The sequence below is a fragment of the Alosa pseudoharengus genome, unplaced genomic scaffold, assembly GCF_046254945.1.
Source record: "Alosa pseudoharengus isolate Yale_2024_CS ecotype anadromous, Long Island Sound unplaced genomic scaffold, YU_APseudo_1.1 YU_APseudo_1.1_scf_20, whole genome shotgun sequence".
In the NCBI taxonomy this organism is placed as follows: domain Eukaryota; kingdom Metazoa; phylum Chordata; class Actinopteri; order Clupeiformes; family Clupeidae; genus Alosa; species Alosa pseudoharengus.
Window position 1 is genome coordinate 18,425,391 of NW_027468664.1, and position 12,639 is coordinate 18,438,029.

General features: G+C 45.6%; 1 protein-coding gene across 7 annotated transcripts in view; it reads left to right on the forward strand.

Annotated features, from left to right (window-relative positions):
• ppp1r12a (protein phosphatase 1, regulatory subunit 12A) overlaps positions 1-12,304 on the forward strand; it is a 69,044-nt gene extending 56,740 nt beyond the window's left edge. For 4 of the 7 annotated variants that reach the window (XM_076296773.1, XM_076296776.1, XM_076296777.1 and 1 more), the window contains 7 exons: positions 149-214; positions 2,877-2,893; positions 3,213-3,336; positions 3,798-3,902; positions 4,634-4,681; positions 6,392-6,442; positions 10,146-12,304. In XM_076296773.1, coding sequence (XP_076152888.1) covers positions 149-214; positions 2,877-2,893; positions 3,213-3,336; positions 3,798-3,902; positions 4,634-4,681; positions 6,392-6,442; positions 10,146-10,232 — 498 coding nt within the window. In that variant the 3' untranslated portion in view covers positions 10,233-12,304. Of the gene's footprint in view, positions 1-148; positions 215-2,876; positions 2,894-3,212; positions 3,337-3,797; positions 3,903-4,633; positions 4,682-5,013; positions 5,045-6,391; positions 6,443-7,831; positions 8,181-10,145 lie in introns of those variants that run through there. The other 3 variants (XM_076296775.1, XM_076296779.1, XM_076296778.1) reach the window with 3 other exon arrangements.
• The last annotated feature ends 335 nt before the right edge of the window (positions 12,305-12,639 follow it).

Consider the following 12,639-nt stretch of genomic DNA (forward strand, 5'->3'; position numbering starts at 1 on the left):
CTAAAGAGCCCAGTCGCAATTGATTTAACCGTCTCCTCAGTGCTTTACTTGAGAGTGTAAAAGGTGACCCCCCCCCCCCCCCCCCCTCTCTGTCTCTTGTCTTTCTCTTTCTCCTCCTCCACTCCCTCTCTGTCCATCTCTCCCACAGAGCGACGAGAATGATCCGGATCAACAGTCCGACTCCGAAGAGGGCAGCACTAAAGGCGAACCACAGGTAACCCCCTTTTGTCACCTGTCTGTAGTCTTTGTGATGACCCTCCAGTCACCTCACCCTGTAGCCCTAGCCCTGTCTAGTATTGTGGGGATATTTTTAGACCTGGCTGACTCTCAGCTGGCCTGGGCTACTGCCCGACCTGTTGAGGCGAACTGTAAAAAAGTGGTGGAAATGGTCCACCTCACCTTCTTTAGTCAAGGACCCATGCTCATAGTTGTCCTATTTTGGAGCGTTGTGTGAAGAAGACTTTTCCACACACACACACACAAAGAGAGACCGCAAGAGCACACACACACACACTCTCTTGCTCCTGGCATTTCTCCTGACTTTGGACCTGCACTAGTTGTTTTTTTCCCTTTTCCACCTTCCTGTAATTGTTCTGTTGCCAGGGTGATTTCTGCAAAGCCCAAAGCCCTCTCAGACACAGTTCAGTAAGCAAGTGAATGGAAGGCCCTGTAGGAGAACGTGCATGTTTACGCCTATAATTGCCCATCCGCAAATCCACCAGTGCTACTGTTCATGTGCTCTTGTTGGACAATGACTCTACTGTAGTAAACTACAATTAGCTTTTATTGACTTAAAAACAATGATAATCTGGTTTTATTTTGTTTTCAGTTGTTTCTTTTCAATGTTCAAGTCAAAAATCTGTGCTCTCACTCTCTGTGTTTGCACAGACTCAGTTCTCTCAAATTCCTTATTTATTCCACACCGTTGTTTTAACACTGAATACTTTGTCTAAAAGACGAGCACATGCAGCACACACATTGGAATGACGAGCAGTGACCGCCATTGTTTACTGCCTGTGATAAGCGTTTGCTATTATGTCAAGCGAGAGCCAATTTGGCCGTTGGCCTCGCTGCTAACTGAGGAAAGGAGTGGTCTGACCGAGGGCAGGGTGGAAGCTCTTCTGGAGCCCGATCAGAGCCGCAGAGAGAGCGGCTTTGTAGTTGGGGTGGGGTGCAGTCATGGAGAGGAAATGGAGGGCCATTACTGTAGCTCCACAGATGGAGCAAAGGGAGAGCGGGAGGGAGAGAACATGAGAGTTGGAGAGCTTGTTTGTAACTCGTGGTCGATGTTAGAGGAAGGGCGTATATAAAGGATGCTTTACACAAAGCTTCACATAGGTTTCCCCAACTTCAGTTTGGGACATCTGTTACAAATGTGTGTCAGACCTCTGTTCTTAGTGCCAAGGCCCTACAACAAGGATCTGATATCATAAACAGAGGCTCATTTGCTATGTCAAAAGCAAAAACAACCATTTCCTGGCTTCTCTTAGAAGTCAGTTAACTGTATGATTTTGGTCTTTCAGATTTGCCTTTTTTTTTTCTTATGGCACATCATACTTAAGACAACAGACAACTTGAATAATTTGCTAAGAAAACTGCATTGATTTGGAGGGCAAGTAATGTTCCCTTAGTGTGTGTAGCTGTCCTTCCCACCTGCCATAACACACACACACACACACACACACACACACACACACACTCTCGCACACATTCTGTGGTGCTGTTGTTTTCTTCCTACAGCCTTTGTCAATAAAGATCACCCACTTCCCCTCAAAGCGCTCGGTGCACTTCTGGCTGCAGGCGGATGTGCTGACACACAGTCCAGTGTCAGTGCTGCGCTTCCTGGCAATCAAGCTCTGGCCGGCTGCATTTACGCACACGCACACGCACACACACTTACATAATCCTCCGGGAAGAGCCTTGTCCTCAACGCCACGCCTCACTTCCTGAAAGCTTGTCCCCCTGGGCGAGCCCCCTCCCCCACACCTCTAGCGTCCATCTCTCCGGAAAGGCTCAGAGGTGCCGCCGTTTTCCATCTCGAAACTGTCATTCCACATAGGGGGAGATGAGACTGAGTGGCAGCGGCAGCGCCGTTATCGGCACTTCCTCGGCTCTTTTGCCCCCACTTCCAGACCTCTGGCGGAGGATGAAAAGGCCTTGGCGGAGGCCAAGCACAGTGGGCAGGCCCAAGGCTTTGGCAGGCTTGGCAGCTCCTTCACATCTCAAGTGGACAAACTGAAGTAGGGTCAGGAGGGGGCAGTCGTATGAGAGTGACAGATTTAGATGGATGTTTCCTGCGTGCTTGCTTCATGAGGATGATGGAATAGGCCAAAATATTACCTTCATTTTTCAACACATGCACTCTCTCTCTCTCTCTCTCTCTCTCTCTCGCGCACACACACCTACCCTGTGTGGCTCTCTGTTGTGGACAGCATGGTGCCTGCCAAACGAAGTTCAAATTAAATATCCACACAGCCTTTTTGAGAGGAAGGACCCCCCCCACCCCCACCCCACCCCCGGTCTCTGGAGAGAAGGAGAGCGCTGAGGGCCACTGCCAAGGCAGCGTGTCTCCTTGCACTACACGTCTCTCCGTTCTCTCCTCTGATGCTTCTTGACATTAGCGTCTGCTTTGCGGTGTGCGGCCGTAACTCGGCACAACGAGAGAAGAACATGAAGGAGAAGAGAGAGGAGTGGGGGGGGGGGTTGCGGAGGGGACGTGCACCACACTAATTGATTAATCTGCATTCCAGACGCACTCGCTGTCTAGACAGTGGGAAAACAAAGTCGTTCTGAAAATGTCATGCAGAGTTGTGTTCTCAGCAGCAGGTAAAGGCATTACTAATAATTCCTTTCTTCTGTTTCTCTCTCTCTCTCAGAGCGACCGGCTGTCCAGGTACGTGGTAGTTATTTCTTTCTATCTCTTTCTTTCTCTCTCTCTCGCTCTCTCTCTCTCCCTCTCTCTCGTTCTCTCTCTACCCCTCCATCAGCCTGTGACTGCCTCTTTCTCTCTGTCTGTTCCTCACACAAACACTGTGCTCGATGTAGTCACCTTATTTACCAACGGCGTCACGCCGAACGTCACACGGCCACTATCTCTCCCAGCTCCACCTTCAGTCTTTCCTCCCTGCTGTGATATTTGTTTTTGGCTTGTTTGGCCGATAAACGATGTGCGCTCGCTGACCGTGGCTCTCTCTTCCACGTCTCGGCCCCAGGAACGACTCGACTAGCACTTCCTCCATCGACCGCTACGAGCACCTGTCAAGCCGTGGCTATGGCGAAGGCCGGAGGCCGTACAGTAGCCGGCTGGAGAGAGACGACAGCACTGATTATAAGAAGGTAAGAGGCCAAAGCAGACACTACGCGGAATGGTGCCATTGCGTCTGAATTGCCTTGTAGTATGTACTCTACTTCTCTCCCTCTCAACTGCAATTGTTTTCTAATGTGCTAAATAATTTGGTAATACACATATTATAATAATGAAGAACAATTATATTCTAATATATTAATATGTAAATATGATAAATCTTTTTGTCTGTGTGAATGCATATTGAGAATGCTGAAAGAAAAGTGACCTCCTACTGCTTTTGAGTGTATTCGGAGTGTATACGGTCAGCCTTCACTTTGTCTATTTGCCCATCTATCTGCAAAATGCTCAGTTGTAGTATTTTAGGTGACCAGTGATGTGTTGGACCCTAGACTCTGAAACAGAAAAGCCAGAGACACTGTTCATAACCCTTAAGACTCCTAATCCTTCCCTTCTATTTCTGTTTCCTGTTCCCCCTCCTCCTCGTCCCCAGCTTTACGAGCAGATCCTAGCAGAAAACGAGAAGCTGAAGGCGCAGTTACGCGACACCGATGTGGAGCTGGCCGACCTGAAGCTCCAACTGGAGAAGGCCACACAGGTCAGACGTGACTCCTGCGGCAGCAGCGGAGCAGAGGGGGCCTTTCCTCCGCTACTCCGTCCAGCCAAGTTCAAGCTTAGACGGACGCTGCTCTCAGAGATGATGGCTGAGTTGATGATGTGCTCTGTGCAGTGTTGAGTTCAGTACTGTACTGGAGTGAGTTTCGTTTCCCAAAAAAAAGTATCTTTGGACAATTATGAAAAAAAAAACTCATTGTCGTTGGACAACAACTACAGTTAAATCATTGGAGAGATCTCTCTCCTCTCTCTCTCCCTCTCTCTCTCTCTCTCTCTCTCTCTCTCTCTCTCTCCCTCTCTGTCTCCCCCCCCTCCCTCTCTCTCTCTCCCTCCCTCCCTCTCCCTTCTTCCCTCCCTCCCTCCCTCTCTCTCTCTCTCCCCCCCCTCTCTCCCTCCCTCTCTATCTCTCTCTCTGGTTACCATGATGGTTGCTCTCAACCACTAACCTGTGTGGAAACGCAGTCCTGTACTGTACTGACCAACACAGGCTAATGTAATGACTTTTGTATGAAGAAAAGAGTTTGCATGTTTGGTGAGCTGTGTACTGTTAATTATCTGGATTTATTCAGTGCTAGACAGGAAACCCTGTCTGTCGTCTCTCTGTCTGGACTCCAGACTGGTGATTGTGATTTGTTGTGCCATTTGTGTGTGTGTGTGTGTTGTAGTAAAGCGCTGCAAATGTCACTCTGGTCACGGTTCTTGTTTGTGTTGCAGAGGCAGGAACGCTTCGCTGATCGCTCGCAGCTGGAGATGGAGAAAAGGGTAAAGATGATTTATTTTTTTATTCTCTTATCGCATCTCTGCAGCACTGTTAGAACGAACATGCCCAGTGCTCCTTCCAACCCCACTAGACATTTTTTTTTTTTTTAATTCATAACAGTTCCTCAAGTTCATAAAGTTCCTTGAGTCTTCTCACTTTTAAATAAATCTTTATCCATTTCAAATAAACATAGTTCACATGTTAAATGATTCTGTCAGTGCTAAAAGCTTAAGTTTTACTGTGTGCTGTATAAACAGACAACAATCATCTCCTTTTTTTATGTGTCAAGTTAAAGCTAAATGATAATCCACTGCCAACTGGTTTATGTCTGAAGGGTTCAAGCAGGCCTCAGTATCAGCTGGGTGGTATGGTTCTTTTTAAGCCGAGTTATCTACAGCTCATTTGGCTATGCTACTCCTGGCTGTTCACATATGCCCATCTAGCTGATGAGGGGGGTGTGGGAGGTTCACTCTACCCACCCCTCTCTCCTGTACAAGCCAATCACAAGCTCCCTTCTGTACACATGTGTGTGTATGTGTGTGTCTTAGAGCTTTTAGGCAACGTGTGGTTCACCTTTGTTGAGTGTTGGTCTCTGTTACTTGCGACCTGGTCTGTGTGTGTGTGTGTGTGTGTGTGTGTGTGTTTGCGAATGAGACGGGAGAGAATGCGTCTGGATTTTGCTTCTGTTTCATTTTGATTCTAAAGAAAGAACATGAAAATGTTTTTTTTTAGTCTTTTTGCATGTGCTGTTTGGACATCCACAACCACACCTGCAATGTATTTGTTTTTTTGAGTCACGTTTTTTTTGCACCACCACCTTCCGCTCCCCAGGAGCGTCACCACTCTCCTGCTAATTTAGACCCAATTTTCCCCCTCATCCAGGTCATCCATTTCGAGGCTGTGAAAAAGCAGTCTCCCTCTAATAATAAGTTCCTGCCACAGCCTCACCCAGACACCTCCCAGGGCATTATTCATCACATTCACATTCATGCCCTCTCGTAACCGGTCTGCCTGTGCAAACATGGGCTATGGCCTCCCGGACCAACACAGCCATGCATCGCCCTCAGCCATGCATGACTGAGAAACTCTTTGGTTCACCTTTTCCTGTCCTCCATACGTCATTCCATATACATTCCATACTGTACACTCCTCCCGGGGAGATGTATACTTACCTACAAATAACTTAACGACTGAATAACTAGGCTACTCCCCCATTTCACAGCAACCCCTCAGGTTTTTGTCCTCCATGCCTCACCACCTTGCTTGTTTTTTAAGCTTCCACACCTCTCTCTCGCTCTCTTTCTTTTTTTCCCTGCTCATCCACCTTTACTTTTCTCTACTCATTACATGTCACAAACTGCATCCATCCATCCAGACATCCATGACCCTAACCTCAACCTAACGGTACACATCAATTGGTCTGTAATGACACCCACCAAATAGGATCTCCATTCATGTATGGGATGGGCATCGCCTCTGGGTCAGAACCCACATCAGCCCCTCAGGGGGGTTTAGAGAGGCTGTGGATGCAGTCTGTGTGAATACTCTGTGTGTGTGTGTGCGTGTGTGTGTGCGTGCTGGGCGATGTCTCACTGTGCTCTGTGAATATGTGTGTGTGTGTGTGTGTGTGTGTGTGTGTGTGTGTAGGTGTACGTGTACGTGTGTGTGACTAGTGTCAAGTAAACACTCTTTGTGTGTCTCCACCCCTGCAGGAAAGAAGGGCTCTAGAAAGGAAGATTTCTGAGATGGAGGAGGAACTTAAGGTAACGCTCACAATGATGGCTTAACACATCACGACTCATCCATCTCTGTGTTTACTGCAGCTATGGTTTAGACATTACTCATGTTTATCTATCTGTGACACATCGTAGGCCTAATTTTAATGATGTTTGATTAGTAATTGGTTGATGATTATTTCAAAGGGCTGGACCTTTTGTTTTGTCAGTTACTCAAATATTGAAAAGGGTTGTTTCGTCTAATGGTGCTCCAGCCTGTATGCTCTGATTCTTGAATGTGTATGATATAAGGGGGGGGGGGGGAATTCTGTTTGTTACTTTTGATTATTTTCATGGTTTGTTACCATTGATTTCTACAAAGAAATCTTCTTTGTATTAATGGGTGCTAGATGAACACTCTGTGAAGTGATTCATTTTAGTGTCCTCAGTAACATCTGAACCGGAGGAATAATTTGTTGCAAGTTTTTATAGGTTTGATGCAACTCTCCTGTTGAAAATAACAGCGTAAACCTTGTTGTGACAGCAGTGAATCCTGTGTGTGTGTTTGACTGTTTGTGCGCATAAGTATGTGTGGGTGTATATCAGTTTGGTGTTTTGAGATTGTAGCGTTCAACATCCTGCAGCACAGTCTGCCTGTGAATTTCAGCAAGTCTTATTGTTTTGAAAATGACTGGTTGCATTCTCAAGTCCTTCGACACTTATCTGCCTTGACGGTGCTTGTTAGCTTCTGAAAAGGAGTGTCAGATTGAATGTTCTGTCTCAGGAAACACAAAACAAAATCCATTATGTCTTAATCAGCAAGTGCTGCTCATTTCCAGGAGCTGTTGTTCGATAGCTCGCTCTATCTGCGGAGTCCTGCTTTGCTGAGCAATTCTGCGATGCCATCTCCGCTCTTTCACGTCACTGCTTTCCATAGATCGCTAGATAGCACTGATGATAGTGTTCGACTTCGAGCCATTTTCACTGTTACACAAGCCTGTCCTCATTTTTTGTAACAATCTCCCTTTTCCTGTTTTGTCTTCCTGGTTTTGTTTTCTGTTTTTGTCTCCCTGATACTTTTTCCTGTTCTTGATTTTTTGTTTTTTGTTCTTTAACAACTTATTTTTCTCTCTCCATTTTGTCTGAACATTGTTTTGTGTTCTCCACTCTCTCTTGACTGCCTGCATCTCTCTCTGAATTCTCACTGTCACTCTACACTAAATCTTTTCTGTCACCCCACCTCACTTATCTCCCAACATGCCTCTCTCCCCCTCTTCCTGTTTACTCTTTCTCATCTTTTTCTTCCTCCATTCTCCCTTAACCTCTCTCCATCCACACCCCACCCCATCTACCCTTTTCTTTTTTCCCTCCTTTTCTCCTCCACCTCCTCCTCTCTCTCTCTCTCTCTCTCTCTCCTGTGTTGTGGTTTTCCTGCAGAACCTCCACCAGGTAAAGCAGGTTCAGGCGTTGAGGCAGCATAACGAGAGGCTGCAGGCGGAGAACCGCGCCCTGGCGCGCGTGGTGGCCAAGCTGTCCGCCGCCACCACCTGCAGCTCCTCGCTGCCCGCAGTGGACCTGTAGGCTCTCCGCCACGCGCCCAGACAAAACTACCTACCCACCCACCCTCACCCTACGCCATGCCACCTCCCCTTGGCCCCCCAAACAACAACAACAACAACAACTACAACAGCCACCTACCCACCCACTTGTCCATCACTCCCTTCTTTGTCATGCTCCATTCGTGCTCCGCCCCACGCCTCTAGACAGGCAGGTGCACCCCCTCTCCTCCCTCCTCTGCCTCTGAGCCACCCCCTTCCTTTACCCCTGACTACCACCCCCCCCCCCCCAAAATGTTCCCTTCTACCATGCAAGAGGGTTGGCTAAGGTGTGGTCATTACTTAAAAAAAATAAAAAAAAAACATCTAGAGCATATATAATGCTTGTGTGTGGTCTTGTTGGATCAAATAGATTTAATAGGTTGAGCACCTATGGAACATTTGTGATCAATTGTCACTGACAAAAGCAAGTCCTAAAACGGCAACAACAAAAAAGCTTTTTTTTTTCCAGTAATGAATCACACTGCAAGTGTTTCCCCCCCATTAGTTTTATTACCCCCACCTTTCCCCGTCCTGCCCCTCCCCTCTGGTGTGGTGTTCTGAAGCCCCTCAGACTGGTTGCAGTTGCATTGGTTTGGCTTCTTTTGGCTTCTTTGCATGATGTGGCTTCTTGTGGTTTTTGAACCCACAGACAACGTTTTACGTTCTTTGCCCTCCCCTCCCTCACATATATACACACACACACACACACACACACACACACACACACACACACACACACACACACACACACACACACACACACACACACACACACACACTTTGATTGTACAATCAGGTCTCATAAAGACCCCGTCTCCCAGACCCCTATCTCTCCCCTGTTGTGTAAACTGAAGCCCGGCCTGTGTGTTACTGCCTGCAGCAAAAGTCTGTTGCATGGCTTCAAGACACAAATGCATCATGACTACGTTGTACGACGTGCGACATTCCCTAGGGGCGGCAAAGGAATGTAATTAACACCCATTGATGGCTTGGAAGTGAAATTTGATGGTTTGGAAGTGAAATATGACATCGGCGTGCCAAAATTCCTTAGCAGAGCTTGTCATAGAAAGGTCCCATTAAATAGCTATAGGAACCACTGTCGCCAGCCAACCCCTGTCCTCAGTGTACAGGGAAACACATTTTTTATGAACTCTCCTTTTATTGTTTTCCCCAGTCAATAACACCACTGCAAACACGATAAACTCACAATCTGATAAGCAGTCAGGCGATCTGTTCCTCTGGTTAATTGAAGATAATTACAAAGGAATGGCACAGAATATGAGGACTGATTTTCAGACGTTTAGTTTATTACGGAATGTTTCCGAGATTCTGCACAATTGAGTTTTACTGGTCGTATTCACACCATTACATCTAAACGGAAAAGAGGTTTGGAGGCTCTAATCTGATATTTGGTGCCTTCCAGGTAAACACTCATAGAATCTATTCCCAAGAGCGCATTTGCAGTTCCTTGTATTGGATTGGACCGATACAGTCGATAAAATAGTGTAGTAAGTCCTATGCTTTTTGCTGTGATTTTTTTCCGCAGCATTTGGTGAACGCCCATTCTTCTTTCTGAATGCTATCAGACCCTGCATTGCAGTTACAGATAGCGAACAAAGTGGCATTTGACCCAAGCCCCCCCCCCTTGTTTTTTTTCAATCTGGTTAGTTTTGTGCTTGTACACTGTTTCTCTTGACAGACAAAAGAAGCCCTGTTTGTTTCGCAGGAGTTTGTCCCATGTCGTGACTTTTCAGCTCTCTCTCTCTCTCTCTCTCTCTCTCTGTCTCTCTCTCTCTGGCTCCCTCTCTCTCTGGCTCTGTGTATGCATGGCTGTTTGGCAGAGTTTTTGATTTTTCATTCTTTTCCCTCCTGTTTTTGTTTTGTGTTTTTTTGGACTGCAGTGTATGCTCTCTCTTTCTGTCTCTCCTGTGTGCTTGCCGCACACCACTTTGCGTGCGGGAGAGAAAGAGAGACCCGTTACAAAGGACAAGCCTAGCGCTGTGGTTTCTGTCAGTCAACAACACAGGCCGTGCAATTAACCTGCACCAGCACTGGGTTTTAATAGGGTCTTCCTCTTGACCATGGTGTCAAGACAATGTACTAACAGTATGTCTCCCCCCCCCCCACTCCCCCCTCCCTGTTTTGTCTTTCAGATGCTACCAGACTTGAAAGCAGATAACCAGAGACTAAAGGATGAAAATGGAGCCCTGATTCGAGTCATTAGCAAGCTTTCCAAATAGAACAGAACCTTACACCCCCCCCCCCCACCCCCCATTCACCTGCTGCCCCCCTTCTCTCGGTGTCTGTGCCACCCCCCCACGTCCCAACCCATGGCAGCAAACTAATGGTATTGCACATTTAGATATTAATTGCAAACAGACATGAGTGACAAGAAAAGCTCCTTCTTTCCTGATCAGTCTTTTCTCTGTTTTTTACACCGTTTTATTTTCTATTTTTTTCCCTCTCTCTCTCCTTTGTATCCTCTTTGTACCCCCTTTTTGCTCACTCCTCCACTGCAACACTCACCCCACCCTCCCTCACACGTTCTCCGTTAGATTGTTCATATAAAATGATTATGTTTCTTTTACACCGCTGACCCTAGACAGGACCACTGAGTTTACAGCAAGCGACAGCGGTGCGAACAGCATTGAGAAGAAGATAAAAAAAAAAAGATAAGTTGAAAATCCTAGTGGGCAGGGAACGCCTCGAAAAACTATTTAACCAATAAGCCTTAGTTGTATATAAATGAAAGAAGGAAGATAATGAGAAACACTTCGCTTTGATCTCTTGGGATGTCACAGAAGAACAGTTATATTCACCACCTTTTTTTAAATTTTATTTGTGCCACAGAATTTTTTTCTTTCTTTCTTCCTTTCATTTATCCCCCCCATGTCCCCTTCTTTCCTCCCCTCCGTACCAATGTCTGTGTTATAAAGGGGGGTTCAGGCATGGTGCTGGTCTCCCTCAAGCCCTGTGTGTCACCCCCCCCTGCCCAAAGTGCCACACTTGTCCTCACGCCTCCCTAAAGGCCTGGAGGCTCTGACCTTTCAACATTCCCCTTCTGTGCTTCTGGACACACACACACACACACACACAATCACACACACCACACACACACGTCTCTCCCCATGCCTCCGGATGAACCTGTGTGTTGGCATGATCCTCTAGGAGGGCAAACGAATTTCTCGCTTTACTGAAACAGGTGGACCTGGTGGAATTTAAGCTTTCACTGTATGTGCAATATGCATTTCTTTCATATTAAAAAAAATGCTTTAATGACGAGTCCCATCACTATTAAAGGGTTTTCTCCTTTTTCGTCCCCAACCTCCATCGCTTGCTCCCACCTCTCCTCCCTCTCTCTTTCCCTCTCCAATTTTTTTTCTCTCTTTTTAAAGTTTGTAGTGTAGTCGTTGGTTTATATTCTTAAATCCTCACTATGTTTTTAGCAGGTACTGAGTGAAACTGTATATACCTGTATGTATCGTTTGAGACCAACACATGGCATGCGTTTATGGTTCCCGTCTGTTACTTATTAAAAATATACAAATTCCAGAGGACAAAAAAGTGTGTTTTAAACTTTTTCTTCTTCTTCCTTACTTTCTTCTTTTCCTTTCTTTCTTCATCATCTTTTATAGCCTAAAGACATTGAATTACAGTAGAGCTACTCCCTTCTATGAGGGCTACAGCTACAGTGTTCAGTGCATCCTTTTTTTTCAGTTTTTAAAGTGTTCCACAAACATTGCTGAGATGAGAATAATAATAATATAATTGCTTCACTACATTTCACACATTTGTATTTAGTCTCCTTGAAAGAGTGTTCATTTTTTCCCCATTTTTTTTTTTTTTTTTTTTTTTTTAAACCTGTAGTATAGAGGGTTTTTTTTTCCTTTTTTCCCCCCCAACTCGAAGAAACGAAACAGATAAAATCCCTATGTTATCGCTAACCCAGTCCTGTTTCACAGATGTCTACATGCACTGTCAATGCCATGTGAGGAGTCTTGTCCGGTTCGTAGCGAACTTGCCACCTTGTCGAATTCAAGTCCATGCAATGGTAAACATGTTTTTACGCTTTTTTCAGTGGCCTTTTAAGATAAAAAAAAAATAATAATACTGTAGTGCTGAACACAGAACGTCGCTGTAGTTGGACTGTCAGTTGTCTCCTCATTGGTTTAGATCTTTTGTTTTTGTTTTCATCCCCTTTTTAAATATACCATTTATCTTGTAAAATAGGCGTGTGGCTTCATACATGCAAGCTGTGCTGTGACTACCAACCACTGAAGAGTTCAATAAAAATAAACTTGTACATTGTAAACATTGTGTCCGTTTTTTTTTTTTTTTTTTTTTTTAAACAGTACTTTACTATTATCATCTTTGTTAATTAGTTTATATCATTTATCCCAATATGGGAACCACTTAAACACCTCGTAACCCTACTTGGGTAAGTTGAGGGTTCTAGCTGTCCTGAGGATAAACCAACATGCAACTCCAGCTGTGTGCCACTAGATGGTGCTTTTTTGTCCACTCATTCAACCTCTCCACTCGCTCAGTTTTGATCAGCAGGAAACAGTCTTAACAATTTGATCACATTTGTTCACAATTTAGTCTGGCTTTCTTTCTTTCTCAGTAACGTTGACACTGTGATGAGTC